General features: G+C 31.3%; 1 protein-coding gene across 4 annotated transcripts in view; it reads left to right on the top strand.

Moving 5' to 3' along the window:
* The window catches only part of IA-2 (tyrosine phosphatase IA-2), a 78,267-nt gene that overhangs the window by 2,731 nt on the left and 56,847 nt on the right, over positions 1-18,689 (top strand). The window contains exons 2-3 of one of the 4 annotated variants that reach the window (XM_080158174.1): positions 629-669; positions 6,680-6,794. In XM_080158174.1, the coding sequence (XP_080014300.1) occupies positions 6,689-6,794 (106 nt within the window). In that variant the 5' untranslated portion in view covers positions 629-669; positions 6,680-6,688. Of the gene's footprint in view, positions 1-628; positions 670-6,679; positions 6,971-17,938; positions 18,122-18,689 lie in introns of those variants that run through there. The other 3 variants (XM_080158173.1, XM_080158175.1, XM_080158177.1) reach the window with 3 other exon arrangements.

The following is an 18,689-nucleotide window of genomic DNA, read 5'->3' as shown; positions in this document are numbered from 1 at the left end:
TTTTATGAATTAAAAGAAAGTTCAATAATAAAGCAAAGTCAGCAATTTAAAGGGATCTTCTTGGACATGATAATGTAGATAAATTTATCTACCGCTATGATAAGCAAACCTTGCTTCGCATTTAAGAATAGTTATTTATCGCATCGTATTAAAGATAGTAAAACGATAAATTATAAGATTAATTCTGGTTTTGTTAGCTTGGAGGGCACAAGGGCACGGGCTAACGAAACTGAATATTAATATAAAGATTTTTCATTTTACTATTCGTAGAAAACTATCTAGAGTACAATTCTATATATGATCTTTCAGTATGGCAGAGAACCGGTTCTAATCCAGCGGATATTAATCGGTTTCAAAGCCATACTGGAAATACTATTGTCCTTCTATTTTACCAGGGGGAGATATAGGACTTGGACTATAAATTATGTGGAGCCTAAATTTAGGCTATTCATTGGCCTAAAATCATCTTGATTCAGTTAGTTGTATAAACGTTTCAACTATAATTTTAATCTACAAAAAGGGGGCAAAAAAAGGGGTACATCAACTTATGGTCAATTGTCTTATCCATTAAGACCCCTGTAGTTTTACATATTATTTTTCTTTACAAATATATTTTATTTAAATTTAGGGACAGGAATGGAATGTTAGAGAGGACATGTAAGGAATAAAGTAAGTATTATACACCCACGGAGGAAGGGAGGGGACATTGGACTGTAAATTACACTGGTGCCCAAAGTTTTATAACCACTTTATAATATTAATTGGTTTTAGGTACTTTTATTTTTGCTTTGTTGGTTTCAAACTTTGTGTGTCCTTTCTTTTTAACCAATAATTTAATTTATAAACAGGGTAATCTTGTTTCTCAACATTGTGGATGTAAATCAATTTATAGTCCATTTTCCTATCCCTTAAGATCCCTTAATTTAAACCCAGAGACATGGCATTTGAAGAAAAACCTACTTGACCCTCATTTTTTTGATTCAATTATCAACAGTTAAAATAAGCAATAAATTTTAAAAAAATCAGATTTTTGATTTGCGGCGAAATATTTTTTGTTCAGGTTCCATGTTCCTGCTTCTTACAAACAATTTATTACACCATGTTTTTAAACCAATAATTCAGTCTTTTTCACTTTGTTAAGCATCTTTCAAATTTAGGCGGTTTCCCTTGAAGTGCCCAGTCGAACACATAACCACCTCCTCTTTTTTTTATTATAGATTGATATAAGAGAGGAGGAGGGGGTAGTTTTTTGTGTTATTTTTTTACCTTTGGTAAGGTTGGGTTATATTAGGTATAGGGTAAACAGAACCGCATGGTTACTATTCTATAAATAAGGGGAAGGATTTCTGTGATCGCTTGGAACTTTGAGGGAGATCACTAAATTTTTTTAATTGAGATACTTATCACTATAATACGAGAAAAATATATGTTAATTTAAACTTTCAACATGTAATGTTTTACCAGAATTTATATTTACATAACAAAAAAGTAAAATTTAAATTTCATATACTTTTTGTGATATTTTTATTTTTTCTACGTTTTTTAATTAAATTTAAAAATAATTAAAATGCTCATAATCCTGGTATTATCCATTAAATTTAATTATATTTCAAAATTTATTTTCTATTTGATTTTTAATATCCTTCTTGATTTATAATTATAAAAGATTTTATTCATTTATCCATACTGAAACATTATGTATAGCATCGGATTACAGATAATTTTTGACGAATTATACAACTATAAGATTGAAACCAGTTTTGTTAGACCTTAGCTGACGAAGCTGTCCAGTCTATAATACGATGCTATAAGCTTTTCTGATTGGGTAATGTTATGTTTTATTTTTACACTGCCTGTTTTGTTCTATCTTATCTTTTAAATCCCAATGTAAATATATCAACACATATTATGAATATGTAAACAACTATTTTAATTAGTTTCGCAGCTACAAAAATCTAAAAATATTCTTAAAAAGGAAAGTTAAATGTATTTGTGGTAGCGGCCGCGGTTTGTCAGCCGCTTCCCAAGTTCGGGTATTACGGCAGTGAGAACAGACGTGGACAAGTATAATTATAGAGAAGCTGGGCTTCTCTATGTATCACCAAATAACAAACAGAATTTAATTGGGTGTTACTTTATTCAGAGTCTAAAGGTTACTGATTTATAATACAACAAATAATCAATACACAGATTGGAATAATTAATACTAAATCAAAGGTTAAATATAGATATACATGCAATAAACAAAATAGGCAACATTTATCCCCCATCCCTGGAAAGGGGTGGGGAACCAAGCAAATCAGATTAACCATAATAGGGTTGTCAAAACTATAAATACTTTTAATGCATGGGGGAGGGGTCAGGTGTACCCACCCACCTACTCAAGGGAGGTCCCTCGGACCTCCTAAAAGTCGGGAGCAGGGTTGCCATGAAACCCTGGCCTAGGGTTGCCGAATACCACATATTTATTACTTATTTGCGTGAATGTATATCATATGGACGTATATACATGCTCTAACTATAAAGTAGCTGTTCTACTAATAATGCCACTCATATTGGTATGAATATAAAGCATATGGACGTACTAACATACCCTAACTATAGAGCAGCTGTGCTACTAATAATGCCACTCATATTGGTATGAATATAAAGCATATGGACGTACTAACATACCCTAACTATAGAGCAGCTGTGCTACTAATAATGCCACTCATATTGGTATGAATATAAAGCATATGGACGCACTAACATACCCTAACTATAGAGCAGCTGTGCTATCAATAATGCCACTCATATTGGTATGAATATAAAGCATATGGACGTACTAACATACCCTAACTATAGAGCAGCTGTGCTATCAATAATGCCACTCATATTGGTATGAATATAAAGCATATGGACGTACTAACATACCCTAACTATAGAGCAGCTGAGCTACTAATAATCCCACTCATATTGGTATGAATATAAAGCATATGGACGTACTAACATACCCTAACTATAGAGCAGCTGAGCTACTAATAATGCCACTCATATTGGTATGAATATAAAGCATATGGACGTACTAACATACCCTAACTATAGAGCAGCTGTGCTACTAATAATGCCACTCATATTGGTATGAATATAAAGCATATGGACGCACTAACATACCCTAACTATAGAGCAGCTGTGCTATCAATAATGCCACTCATATTGGTATGAATATAAAGCATATGGACGTACTAACATACCCTAACTATAGAGCAGCTGAGCTACTAATAATCCCACTCATATTGGTATGAATATAAAGCATATGGACGTACTAACATACCCTAACTATAGAGCAGCTGAGCTACTAATAATGCCACACATATTGGTATGAATATAAATCATATGGACGTACTAACATACCCTAACTATAGAGCAGCTGTGCTATCAATAATGCCACTCATATTGGTATGAATATAAAGCATATGGACGTACTAACATACCCTAACTATAGAGCAGCTGTGCTATCAATAATGCCACACATATTGGTATGAATATAAAGCAAATGGACGCACTAACATACACTAACTATAGAGCAGCTGTGCTATTAATAATGCCACTCATATTGGTATGAATATAAAGCATATGGACGCACTAACATACCCTAACTATAGAGCAGCTGTGCTATTAATAATGCTACACATATTGGCATAAATGTAAACAAACCTAATGTATTTCTAGGTTTTATCAGTTACGTTCTATCAATTACGCGAAATTTTCTTATCTGTTATACCTTCTTCCGCAAATATAGCACCAATAAAAAAACCATAGCAAAAAAGGGAGATTTATATATTTTTTTTGTGGTTGTAATTTTGCAGTCCTTATAGCTTAAAACAGTTAAATTTATCAAGTTAGATTTGTTGATAAACAAGTTTTTTAGTTGGTTTATTAAAACATCTTTATCAGTGACGTTGTTTCAACCTTAATTACATATAGGTCTCGATATTCTTAGGGAGGTAGGGCACATGGATTTGCATATTATACTTTTACCCAAAGTTTAATAAACACATTCACTCATTTGTTGGATTAGAAACTTTTGGAATTCAATGTTGATTGGTTGTTTTCCAGACTGTAAGTCCTGATAGGACTAATATATGTTATATGCGGTTATGGTTAACCTCTTAATATAGTCGGAAAGATGAAAATATTTCACCTCTCTTAAATAGACTATCCCTAATTACAATTTTAAAAAGTTCCCTTACTTCTTATATAGATATTCTCTTGTTGATAAAATGTCTATTATATAGGGACAAATTATCATGACCAATTAGAGGATTCATTTAGTTTTTTTATTTGATTTTTAGCAATTTTGATTTATAATTATTTCTACTCTTATTCAAAATATAGATTTGGACAAAAGATCAAAACTAAAACGAAAATCATGAAAAAAGCAAAAGAGACTTTTTAAGAAATGCCAACATTTTCAACCTTCCAACTATAATAGTTGACAGGTTATTGATTGATATTCCAATACACTTGAAAACCTTTCTGTCCATCCAATGTCAATATGTTTCATGTAAAGAAACGTTAAACTATTTTTATACGTGCATAATTTTTAAACCCTTAAAAATAGTAGTTTCAGAGATCTTGATGGATATTGACAATGGGTGATAAATTAATTAAACACCCTTAAAGATTTCAATCAAATTTCAAACCCTTATGAAGAGAACAGATAAAAACAAATTAATAATAGTTATTTCTCGCGTCGTACTATAAACAGCTTTCCGCGGATATAGAATGTACAATTATATGATTAAAACCAGTTTTTTTTAGCCCCGAGGTGCCAAAGGCACGGGCTAAGAAACTGGTTTTAATCTCATGATCGTACATTTTTATATTCGTAGAAAGCTGGATATAATTCGATGCTAGACATAGTTTTTTTCGTATGGATGAGAACCGGTTCCTATCCATCGGATTCGAATGAATACGTGAAAAAAGTTATAATTAATTCTTATGAGCAAAAGAGAACGTTTTGCTAAGTCGAAATGAAAGATATATTTTTATATAAACGTTCACTTAATAAAAATTTTTATTATTGAAAACAATTAAATTAGAAAGTTGACAAACAGTGTAGTAGAAATTGATAGAGATTTAATATACTTTTTAATAAAAAAAAAGTATGAGACTAATGCTATATTTAATTCTGTAAAATACTATATATCTTCTTATTATATAAAGTAGTATGTTTTTTTTGTCTGGAGCTTAAGATTTCAATAACTACTGAACTGAATTAATTCTTCATATTATGGGCCCTGGATGGTTTTAGGCTATTTAATTTTATATCTAAGGTTGGTTTTAGGATATTTTACTACTTTCCTTACTCCTTCGAATACAGAGCTACTAGATCTGGGGCGCAGCCGCTAGTCTTTAATATACTACTCTCCCTTTTTCCGTAGAGTTTCGTGATAACTAGCATTAAATGTATAATAAAATATCAGTGAGGGGGGGGGGGGGATATTTGACCATAAATTATGATTGACAAAGTTTCATTAGCATTTTTCTCATTCGTTGGCTGCAACCTTTTGGTATTATTTTATTTGTTGGTACACAACACAGTGTTCAAACTTTTCAACCATTAATTTCTATATACAGAAAAGTTTGTTTTTAATTCAAATTTAAATCTTTATTTGAACACAGTAATAGTGTCTGACTGATTATGACGTAACAAAAAAAAATTAGCCAATGAGAGGCCGTTATTGACCAATGGTAAAATTTATAGTGGCCTCTCATTGGCTATTTTTTTTGTTACGTCATAATCAGTCAGACACTATTACCGTGTTCCTTTATTTGCTTAACAATGTATCTAGTAGGTTGTTATGCATACTTTATGTATTTGTAATTGGAAGCGTTGTGTTCACTTAACATTGTCGATTGTCTATATTTAATGGTATTTAATGATATTTACATTGCTGGTATATTGTTAAATCAGTGATATAGACCTATTAGTCTGATAGCGTACTCAATTTGAAAAAGTACAGGAACAAATAACCACCTAATTACTGCTTCTAATCGTCGAACTAATATATAGTTTTAAAAATTTAAAAAGTGAAATTTAGGTAAATTAAACTTTATAAACATATTTTTAAAACTTGAGAAAAACCGATGTGTATAAAATATTTACTGTACAAAACCAGACTCTGAATTAGCTGCCTATTGAATAAACTACCAAGTCTGATATTCAACTGGATGTTTAATATTACTACTTAAATTTTATATCTACAATTTAACTGTAATTCAATAATGAATTTATGTTTGTTATTTCACTTAAATCTCTTTCTTGACCACCAAAACACTAACCCTGCGTGACTCTTCTTATCTTTACTTTACCTAACCTTACCTACTATAAGCATAAAAAAAAACGTTCTTCTTCCTCAAAAAGTTCATTAGTGATCCACTTGCTATATAAGGTAAACAGATCAAACACTTTATAAGCTTACTAGTGACTTCGCCTCTATAATAAAGGGGATTTATTCAAAAAGGCGTAAGGAATTATAAAATAGGCTAAATCCACCTTAAGACTTAAATTTAAAAATGTGATAGCTTAAATCTATCCTGGGGCCTATGTGTTGCTTCTCTAAAATGGAGAACTCAATCGGTTCAGTACTTACTAAACAAAAAAAACTTTTTGAAAATAATTTTTTTTTTTTAGGAAGATGATATGATCCCTGTGAGGGGGCCAGCGACCTCAGTTCTAGTATTTGTACTACTACAATTACATGTACTGCAAGCACAACAGTTATACACACAACCATCTCATAATGTTGGTAAGTACCTCAGTTCTAGTATTTGTACTACTACAATTACATGTACTGCAAGCACAACAGTTATACACACAACCATCTCATAATGTTGGTAAGTACCTCAGTTCTAGTATTTGTACTACTACAATTACATGTACTGCAAGCACAACAGTTATACACACAACCATCTCATAATGTTGGTAAGTACCTCAGTTCTAGTATTTGTACTTCTACAATTACATGTACTGCAAGCACAACAGTTATACACACAACCATCTCATAATGTTGGTAAGTACCTCAGTTCTAGTATTTGTACTTCTACAATTACATGTACTGCAAGCACAACAGTTATACACACAACCATCTCATAATGTTGGTAAGTACCTCAGTTCTAGTATTTGTACTTCTACAATTACATGTACTGCAAGCACAACAGTTATACACACAACCATCTCATAATGTTGGTAAGTACCTCAGTTCTAGTATTTGTACTACTACAATTATATGTACTGCAAGCACAACAGTTATACACACAACCATCTCATAATGTTGGTAAGTACCTCAGTTCTAGTATTTGTACTACTACAATTATATGTATGCTTAAATTTTATACAATAATAATGTCACACAGTAGACAAAAAACTATTTTTCTCAAATTTTTTTTTCTTGCAAAAATGGTAGCAAATTTTATTCTTTTGCATATTAGGGTAATTTTTGATGAAATAGTTATTAAACAATAATGACAGCATCCATGAAAGCGAAGTTAAACAAAACGGACAGACAAACCAAGGTTGACTGTACTTGGGATAAATGGGATAAATGAAACTGGGCAAAATACTATTTAGTTGGCCTCCATTAGAGATAGAAATAAAATTTTCTTATGTAGTTACTCCAGTCAAATTAACATATTTTCTTTTAAAATTTATTTCGGTCCGTCAGTATGCTATTATTTTTTCGTCCATCTGTTTGACATTTCAATATTTCATCATTTTAAATTCGAGCTTTACTACTTATGGATGTTGTCAAACTTATTTTCAGAAGAATTTTAATCTTACATTAAAAGAATACCTGATAAAAAGCAAATTTCATTTAAATGAGACTCAGTTCCTTCGCTTACTTTACCATTATCGTTCTTGGTTGGTTATTTTGTATCAATTTGGACTGATTGAACCCATTAAGTCACTTATAGTTAGTTATAAGACACAAAATTACTTGAAAAGTTCCGAAGAAAAGCTCTCAAGAGTCCTTACATCATCCTTATGGTGATAATGATTTCACATGTACTTATTCTGTGCTACTTTTATAAACAATTCACTAACTTCTCCACCATTTCTGGCGGGGGGAGTAACACCACCTATAAAAATGTCTCAAAATATTGTAGATTTAATTAAAAGCAAAATTTCACTGATTCAGTGGTAAGCGAGATCTTAATGGACAAACAGATAAATGTCCTTAATAAAAGTAGAAATAGAAACAAACATTATTTGCTTTGTTATTTGTAGAGGTATATTTCTTAACACAATATTGGTAAATCAGTATTAAACACTTTACTTAGGTCTAAGTTACACAAAAATTTCATAACATAAATTGAAGTTTTAAAAAAAAAGTATGAAGCAAAAAAAGAAAGGGTTTTAAGTTTAAGGGCAGGCCTATTGTATGCTCGGTTGCTTGGGATTTTTAAACTATTTTTCTGTGATATTTAAAGCCCAAAAAATTTTAGAAGCATAACTACCCTATAACTTAGAGAGAGATGGGGGACAAGAGACCATAAATACTAGGGCCTCCGTAGTTTGTATACTTATTATGCAAATGGTTAGATTTATATTTTTGGTAAGCATGTAAGTACTAGGATTGTAATGTCCAAAAATTTTTGCCTATAATAATAAAGGGTAATTTTTGTTTAGATTTATAAATTGTTGAGCATCCCTAAATTACATAAGATTGAAATTCATAATGTAAAAACTCAAAGTCCTTTAAATAAACATTAGTGGCTTTGCCCCTAGAGGCCTCTATGGACACGTTAAATTGTTTCTTTTCAATCCTATTTAAAATCAGCTATTTACCAAAAATATTTTTTTCGTTGATAGATGGTGCTAGTTATGTTTTAGCTAATTGCAAAAATGTCCGCAGAGCGATTTTTTTTGTCGATTTCTCTGGGGAGGGTGGTGGTACCCTCCCCCAAAATAATTATAAATCTTCCCGGGACCTATGAGAAGCTACCCTGTTAAGGAGAACCTGATCTAATCAGCGGTTAGCGAGATCCTTCGTTACAGAGAGACAAACAGACTCACAGTCTCACATCCTGTTACTTTATTATAAGGATATATATATAAAATAATTATCGTTTGAAAGAAATAATATATTATTATTCATGAATGGTTAATTCAAAATTGAAGTGAATGATTATGGAGCATTATGTAAATTTATCATTTTTAAAAATGAATTTTGGATTTTGAATCCTGAAATTTATGAATGTAAAATTATCTATTGATCTATTTTGATGATTAATAATACGTATATTTTCTATAAATAATATTTCAATATTAAGATATTCATTCGTAAAGAAGGGAAAATAAGAAAATTTTATTTTTTTAAAAGTTTTATTTAATAATTAGTTTCTTTTATTCTTTTAAAGTTAATACATACATACAATTAAAAGATTCATATTTTTGAAATAAAAACATTTGACGATACACCATGCGCATTCATTAAAAAAAATAACGTTTTAAAAGGTCAATTTTATTTTAGGATTTTTAGTACTCTTTAAATTGATTTTGCTGATATTCATAAAGTTAGACATCGTAATTTATTTTTTTTGTACTTTTTGACAAACAAATATTACTAGGGAACACGCTCATATGTTGGAGCTTTACCTGAAAGTTCCTTGCAAGCATAATCCACCCCCCTTTTTAAAAAAAAATAAATTCAAAAAAAGGGGGTGAAGATTAGTTTTTTTTTATGCCTAGCCCTGTGAGGTATGTCTGTAGTACCATAACCCTGCGGGGATACTCTGTACCCAATTTGACCTAACCTAACCTTACCTTGCCTACAGTAAAATACAAACAAATAAAACTCCCGCCCTCCCTTTTTTCTAATTTAATTTAAAATAAGGCGGAAATGTGTTCAGTGCTCCACAAGGGAATTTAAGGGAAACTGCCGTTGACTTTAACCAGCAACTTGATTTCCCTCGGGTATATTATTTATATCATTTTCAACTTAGCACTCTGGAGGAAACTGTTAACTCTTTTTTGTTGCTTAATACTCCATAACTTACTTTGTCTGTCCTTCTGCTAGTCGGTCAAAGATTTGTCATTTGTCTAGCTGCTTTAAGCTTTCAAAGAAGTATCTGTATAACATGATATATCTTTAATTTGGCTGTTTTTTAAATAAAATAAAATAAATTTTCAACAGTTGTTCTTATTCTAGTTTTAACAAGGATATAGCTTATAAATAAAACTAACAAAATTTTCAAAAGAAAGAAATACACGAATAGAACTGTGTTTTGTTTGCGCTTATGTTTGACTACCATGTTAAAAAAATACTGATTGTTTCCGGTTATCAAATTAAATTATAATTTAAAGTCATTACTCGGCAGAGGTAATAACTACAATGCAATCAAGGTTTTATTCCATTTTAAAGCATTAAGCTCTTTGATATATTTGTTAGAATCTCGCCATCCTTTCAATCTTTATATAAATCTTCACTTCAGAAGGATTTTCACTTCTCTATTTCTTTAATAAATTTAACCATTTGAACTATTTTAGGCTATTTTTAAAATCTATTCTCTAATGTTTTAAGGCTATTTTTTTTAACACCTCCTCCCCTCTTTAGAACTCGGAGCCCATAACTCCGTCTGTATATCTGTTACCAGCCCAATTATTCAAGTCCTAATTACGACTGCCGAGCCCTGGTTATAGCTATAATTTGGTTACTTACAAAAATCCTTTCTATTAATTATATTAGTATAATCAGGTTAGAAAATACTTTGTTTTCTTCAGGGTTTCATAATGGTTTATATAATGAAAGAAAAAGAACAAATATCTTCAGAAATAGCGCAACTTTAAAATTCTATTGAAAAAGTACTGAAACTACTAAGCCTTAAAATATGTAAATGACAATAACTTTAAATCATGAACAGAAGTAAGAATTGACAAATCCTTCCAAAAAAACTACCCAAATATTAATTGACCTAAGCACAACTAAACAGTGATTACATATCTCAAAAAAATGGTTTAGAGGGGGGGGGGGGGAATTGATAGTATTGTTTTATTGTATTTTGTGACGTTTTTTTTTACACTTACCTAACCTTTTACCCGTATCTAATTTATATTAGAATGAATACAAGAGAAACCTTTTACACCAAATTAATGGTCTTCTTCTTACCTACTCTATTCTTACTAACGCACACACACACATACACCACACACACACACACTCACACACACTCACACACACTCACACACACTCACACACACAAACACAAACACACATATTGTCAAGATTAAACAAAAGGATTATCTTGTAATATATATTCTATACTGATTAATGCAATTTCGAACCATTATAGAAAGCGCATCTACACTATGTTTCTGGGGCGTCCACGGGGGGAGAGGGTTCAGGGGTGATTATCCCCCCCCCCCCAAAAAAAAATAAAATTTTCGATTTTTGTACTCCCCCCCCCCTCAACTAAAAAAGCGTGTACGTCCTTCTATGTTTTAGTTTAGCTTGTTTTGGAACTAATCGCCCTTGTTACTTGAATACGTCATTGGTATATTTTTAAGTTTGACAAAAATTATGCAAAGCTAGCCATTCATGATTATATGTGTGTTGAATATCCGTTCCCGGTCAGGGATTTTAAGGCATAAGACAATAGACAATAAATTAATGTACCCTTCCAATCATGATAAACAAATTATCCCATTTGTAGATTAGGACTATTGGTAGAAAAGTTTGGACAGTGCTAGTTTGCTTTACACAATGAAGAAGTTAAAAAAGCCTAACAAATGAAATTAAGTGTTAATAAAACCTTTGGTGCAAGAATTATTTACAGTCCAATGTCCACTCCCTCCCTTGTACCAGGTAGTTTTACTATTATTAAGTGCATTTTGACTAAAACATAGTGCTTCACGAACTTCAAAAGGCAAACAGATTTTTGGTGTTTTATTATTTTATGAAATATCTAAATATTTCACAAATGTAATGATAAAAGACTATTTAAACATGAGTAAAATCCCTACTTATTTTCAACCAGGGGCGTCCAAGCTTTTTTATTTGGGAGGGGTAAAATTTTGAAAATAAAAATTTTGGGGGGATAATCTTTATTTCATAGAGGCATTTTTTTTTATTTGGGGGGTGGTAAAAATTGTGAATCCAAAATTTTGGGGCACCCCAAATTCATTTGGGGGGGGGGGGTAATCACCCCATTACCCCCCCCCCCCCCTTGGACGTCTATGTTTTCAACCACCCCCTTCATCCAATTTTCTCTTATATCCATTAATAAAAACTTTTTATGGACTTTTTTCTATGTCTCTTTGAACGGAAGCAATGGGTTAAAGGTGCTCTACTAGCGATTATTGGAATATAACCAAATGTAATGTCCATCTAAACATTGAGATTATCCTTTATTATTTTTACATTAACATCAACATCGAGTACATAACATAAAAGTTTTGGGACCGAGTAAGTAATACGTAGGAAGGAAGGTGTTTTTTTAAAAGGAAAAAACAAGGCTAACACTATAATTGCATGATCCACACTCAATGTTTAACTCATGTAATAGTGCATACAAGTACGTTAAAAATAAACATCATTTATTGAAGTTTAAGATTATAATAATACGACCTAATTTCGGACAATTCCGTCATCAGGGTTACCTTTATAGCTTTAATCTCATATAGTGTTTTCAAATTATTTGTATGTTGTTTGTAGTTCTAATAAAGCGTTATCTTTAGCTGTATGTCTATAGGGTTGGCAGCTAGTAGCAGCTTATAACCCTTAAAAAAGAGATGGATAATAGACGTATTTTATGACGTCACAAATGAAACTTTTCGCTGTCCCTTACATATATTCCACCGTCGTATTTGAAGCTTCATCCAAGTTTTCTTATTCTGTTGTTTTGTTTTTCATTTTCTCAGCAAACTTGGACTTTGTTAATATGTTCTAAGATTTTACAACTTCATGCATTATTTTTGTCAAAGAAAAAATGTGTATTAACGTGAATAAAAAGTTATTTTGCAATACTAAACCAAACTGAGATCTGCTAATATATTTTGTATAGAGCAAAAGATCTTTCAAATATATTGACCATACTGGTTTTAATTTACAGCGAAGTTTTATATTTTTTTATGTATTGGTTTAAAGCTATTATTTCATTTAACGCCCCTTCACCCTTCAGAAGAAAAGCTCTGAATTAAAGCCGCTAGTATCATTACAATCTTAATTATTTGAAAGAAGAAAGTTTTTAAATAACTAAGAGTTTTCTATCCTAAAACCATAATTTTATCACGTCTTCGCTCTAGATTATGCAGTGTACGACCAAAAGCAGAATCTTACACAAACTTTCATTTTTTACTATCCATTGTTCTATCCCTGTATCCTCCGTGGTAAAATTAGTTAATATTTTGTTGCATTATATTTTATAAATACATTCATTCATTATTTTTAACCAGCTAGTCACGCAAAATATAGGGATAAGTTTTTAATCAAAAAAGTTATTTGTCCATTTCTGAGTTAATGACAAACTGATCTTCTTCAAAATCTATTCCTAATCTAATTAATAGCTGCAACGCACTTAACATCTAGAGGTTCTGTATTTGAAGGGATGGAAAGGGCCAAAATCGCCTAAAACCACAATGTAAAGCTTACCTAAAATGAAGGACTCAATTGCCAGTGCTTAAAGAGATCTTAACAGACATAGGATGTTAGATAATTGGGGTTTAGAACGTTACAGGGTTTCCTTTCAAATCTGAATTATTGTCACAAAATTTTAAAGTATTGGGGGAGGTAAATTTAGGTATAAGCCTTTATTTACTTTTTCATTTATCCAATTTGTACTATAACATTGCTTTCCTTAATTTATTCATGAATATACTTTCAAAAGGTTACCCAACTATTTAAAGAGATATAGGGATACAGCAACGGATGATAAATTGATCTTCCCTTCAGTCGTTCTGAGTGAAATTCGTCATTTACCTCTCGGGTTGGTTGATAACAACGGGGAACCATCCTATGAAAAGGTCTCACTCTCAAGTCAATGACATTCCATCTATTGCATGCAGAAAATCATTCTCTTATAGGAATTTTGTAAGTCTTAACAGTTTAGGCCAAGGCATTAGAAATTTCCCGCTCAAATAATGTCACGCTACATTTTAAGCTATATTCGCGAATTCTTCCTTTGTAAGCTTAAAACTACAATTATTTGTTTAAAGAAGGTAGAGAAAAATAATTTAATTGCCATTGAACCCTCCCTCATAGAACTTTAGTTTTACATTCATAGTTTATTAAGGTTTAGTAGAGAGATACAAAGTACATTAGGACGTTAAATATGAGGAAGGGGAAGGGGGGGGGGGGGTATGTTTGAAATCCTTCAAATGATTGTAATGTACGTGTCTGTCTATCTGTTAGTCTATACTTTTTTTAATTCTAAATTTCAGCCTGTGTTATCAAAGTTATTAAAGAAATAAAATTCAATTTTGAATTAGGTCCGTGTGTATTATCGCCATTTTTGATTGTTAAATTGTTTTACTGTTGGTGGATTTAGTCCAAAAGTTTTCGAAGATTTTTTTATTTCACAATTTTTAAAAAATCCTTGGACGTTTTACTTAAGAGATGTCCATTGAGGACGTTTGTCTCTTTAGGAGGTTTGTCGGTGTACCATATTTGGTGAAAGATAAATTTGTCATACTTTTTCTTAGGAATTCGTTTATAAAATAATAGGATGTGACGTTTAAAAACTAATTTAGCTTATTTGGAATTTGGAAACGTAAAAAGGCTTCAATTGAAGCTAAAAAAGTTTTAAGAAATAAAAGTTTATAAATAATATTAATTAGTAATAATGATCTCTAATTAAGTTCTAAATGATTTTTTTGGTTAAACTGAAATAATAATATTCATTTTTATGAATTTGTAGAAAGCAACAAGAATAAATATGATAATAGTTATTTCTCGCATCGTATTATAAACGGCTTTCCGCGGATATAGAATGTACAATTATGAGATTAAAACTAGTTTTTTTTTATCCCCGAGGTGCCAAAGGCACCGGCTAAAAAACTGGTTTTAATCTTATGATTGTACATTTCTATATTCGTAGAAAGCTGGATATAATACGATGCTAGACATAGTTTTTTCGTATGCATGAGAACCGGTTCCTATCCACCGGATTCGAATGAATACGAGAAACAAAATTACCCCTCTTGTAAATTTTAAAGTCTGGACACTGCTAGTTTGTTTAAACAAACAAGATTGATTTAGTCTCAAAGGTTTTAAGCCAACTACAGTTTTAATACTTTAGGGGCCAGTTGAATTTTAAGTCCAGTAACCCCTCCCTCTAAGATAACAACTCTGAAACAATTTAGTCATGATCATAAAACTTATAAAACTACTTTCTCGTATTCATTCGAATCCGGTGGATAGGAACCGGTTCTCATCCATACGAAAAAACTATGTCTAGCATCGTATTATATCCAGCTTTCTACGAATATAAAAATGTACAATCATAAGTTTAAAACCAGTTTTTTTAGCCGGTGCCTCCGGCACCTCGGGGCTAAAAAAACTAGTTTTAATCTTATAATTGTACATTCTATATCCGCGGAAAGCCGTTTATAATACGATGCGAGAAATAACTATTATTTCATCCTATCAACATTGTCATTTCAATGCACAGTTTTAAATTAACAAAACGATTTTATCAAACTCCCATTAAAAGTCCAGGTGATTGTGGAAAAATGCCTGGATCGATTCTTTCATGACTTTCTTTCATACCTTAATTATAGAGAAGCTACGCTGTTAATTAAATTTCTATTGAGGTTGTTGTGACGGGTTTGATGGAAAATATTGAAATTGTGCAATGAATGTAAAACTTAAAACAAAGCAACTCTATATCCTACTCCTGTCCATACATCTATCATAGAGTCAATTAAAGCCGGGGTGGGACATTTGACTATAAATTATACAGGTCTCCAAGGTTTTATGAAACTCATTCTCTCATTCGTGGGATGAAAAAAATTCTGCAGTGTTAAAACTTTTCCACAAATTGTTGTAATTCACAGAAGTGACATTGTTCATCATATTTGGGGGTGCATATTAATTTATCGTACATTGTCTTATCCCTTGAAATCCCTGGTATTTTTCTTACTAATTGACAAAACATTAAAGTTAAATAACAATAATCGCCATTTATACTATCCAAACGAAAATATCATATCTATCCATTGGCATAAGTATTAAAAAAACTTCGTCTTTTCATGATTACACTTTTATAATTTTTCGCATATAAGTTTTTATCTAGTTATTGCTGTGTAACTTGTATACCTAATTGTCCTTGTTTTCTTCAACCTCACTCATTCTATCCAATTACACTTGAGTTAAAAATAGATATTATGCAGCATCCACAAAATTTAGGGATACAGGGACAGGAAATGGTTGATAAATTATACCTTACCTCTATTATTATGTCAAAGAGAAGGATATTGTATATTCATTTCCTAGCAATTTTCCTCTCCCTCCAAAATTCAATAATTTTACTCAGTCTTTTAGCCAACAGTTGAGACAACGTGTTTACTGTTCCGAAAACTTTGGGTACCTGTGTAACATACATTCCCATGTCCCCTTCCTACCTTAAAGTACTTTGTACTTTGTCATGTACCATCGATCTTAAGGGATAAGACAATGACGGATAAATTGAAGTACATTCCCAATGATTATATAATAATAAGATAGGAGTTAATCTTCAGTACTTTCTTTCCCAAGTAAAAATAGGCTTACAAAGGCAGAACAAATAAGATAAATACATGCTCTCCAACTTATTTTAAAAATTACATAGCTTTTGATTCATAGGGAAAGATCAATAAACCCTTTCTTAAATTCGTGAATTTCATCACGTACACAATGAGAGCTATATTCTTCAAAAAGTGTCTGAAGTTTAAAAAAAATATTAGGTAGAATTTCTATGAAGAATAAAATAAGTAACACTGTAGATTAAAATTATTGGTTAAAAAGTTTGGACACTGCTGACTGGAACAAACAAATCAGTATCAACTAAATGTATCCAATGTTTAAACCAACGAATGAGAGGGTGTTCTTATTAAACTTTGGTTACTACCAGTATAATTCACACTCCCTAAAAAAAACAGAGCAATTTTAACTAAGTTATGAATTCTATAATAGAATATTTTTTGTACTATGAATAGCAGCATAAAAACAGTTCTTATCTACTGACGTAGTTATAAAATAAACAAACAAACTGGAAAGTATCTACTTTATAAAATTCAAACCATTTTTGAAGATAGCTTCATCATATCCAGGATGAAAACATCCAATTAAAGTTTATTAAGTCATGCCTAGTCGCTTTAAGAATATTAATTGGAATCAATGATTTGATTGTATAAATATTTTTTAAATGAATGTAAGATGTAAATGGCAGTAAACCTGAATTTTAGAGAAATGATTCTAATATACTTCCTTTCGTTGAAACTTTGTACAGTTGGACATAACTTATATTTGGAAAAGCTTAACATTATAGATTATTGGTTTCATAACTTTGTTTTAATCTTTTTGTGTATTCAAAATTGAAATGTCACAAATGTTTGTGTGAGACGTGACAGGAATCTTTGTAAAGTCAGGCAACACTGGTTCCAACTTGAAATTAGGTCTTTTTCTTACTTTCCTTTGTTATAACATTTTTGGTTTAGAAAACGCAGTTATGCAGATTGTCATGCTTGTTTTATTCTTAATGCACTTTGAAGCCTAAAGTAAAAATAGACTTTATTTTTCTATTTTTGGGGCGCAAGAGAAATATTTTTATGAATGGATGCTTACGTCAATGCTCTGAGAGTTGGGAGGAGGTACAATATTTTTTTTAGGGAGGATTTCAGAGTCGCGGGGGGAAGGCTCCAGAGAGAAAAACAGGACGTAAGAATATCCTCTCCCATTTCTATTCATTTCCTTTTGTTTCTCCGGGGAGTAGTTTGGGGGGGGGGGGAGTACCTCCCCTCCACATACTCACAAACACATACAGTAATCATCCGTTCTCTTGATTGTGAGGACAGCTCTGTCGGGAGCTGGTGGGTGGCGGGTACGGGAGGGTGGTGGTGGTAGGCCCGCTGGGGTGTAACCATCTGGTACAACACGGACACGTAAGTCATACAGATCTGTCTTAACTAAACATATGGTTATTATGTCTTTATATTTTTATCTAAATATCAAATGAATTTTTAATCTAAAATTATTATTGTTTTTAACAATACTTCTTTGTTATATTGATATAGGTATTTAATAGACATATGTTAACCCTTTTGACAAATTTCAAACAATATAAATGGTTTCCTAATATATATATTCATATAAGAAAAAAGGCAATGCTTAAACAGTACAGGTTAGGGCTTAAGTAAAATTGTATGTACTTTCTAATTGTACACAAAGACATCTATGTACTATATCTAACTGAACATATAAACACAGCAGACATACATCCAGCTACTTTACTTGATTGAGTATACCTCTCTCTCTGAACTAATATAAAAACCAATATGAATTACCGTTTGTTATTCCTCTCTGTTTGAAGTAAATACATTTAATTCCTAATTATAAAACCAATATTAACATATTAATTATATAATAAACCCTATTGTGTTACTAACAGTAATACCTTATTTTAGGTTTGATATAATAGTTTAACTGATTTGAAGCTTTGTACTAAGCTAA

This window comes from Acartia tonsa, chromosome 4 (genome assembly GCF_053477335.1).
Source record: "Acartia tonsa isolate MP-2025a chromosome 4, ASM5347733v1, whole genome shotgun sequence".
Classification (NCBI taxonomy): Eukaryota; Metazoa; Arthropoda; class Copepoda; order Calanoida; family Acartiidae; genus Acartia; species Acartia tonsa.
The sequence above is the reverse complement of the archived record's forward strand: the minus strand, read 5'-3'. Positions and strand labels throughout refer to the sequence as shown.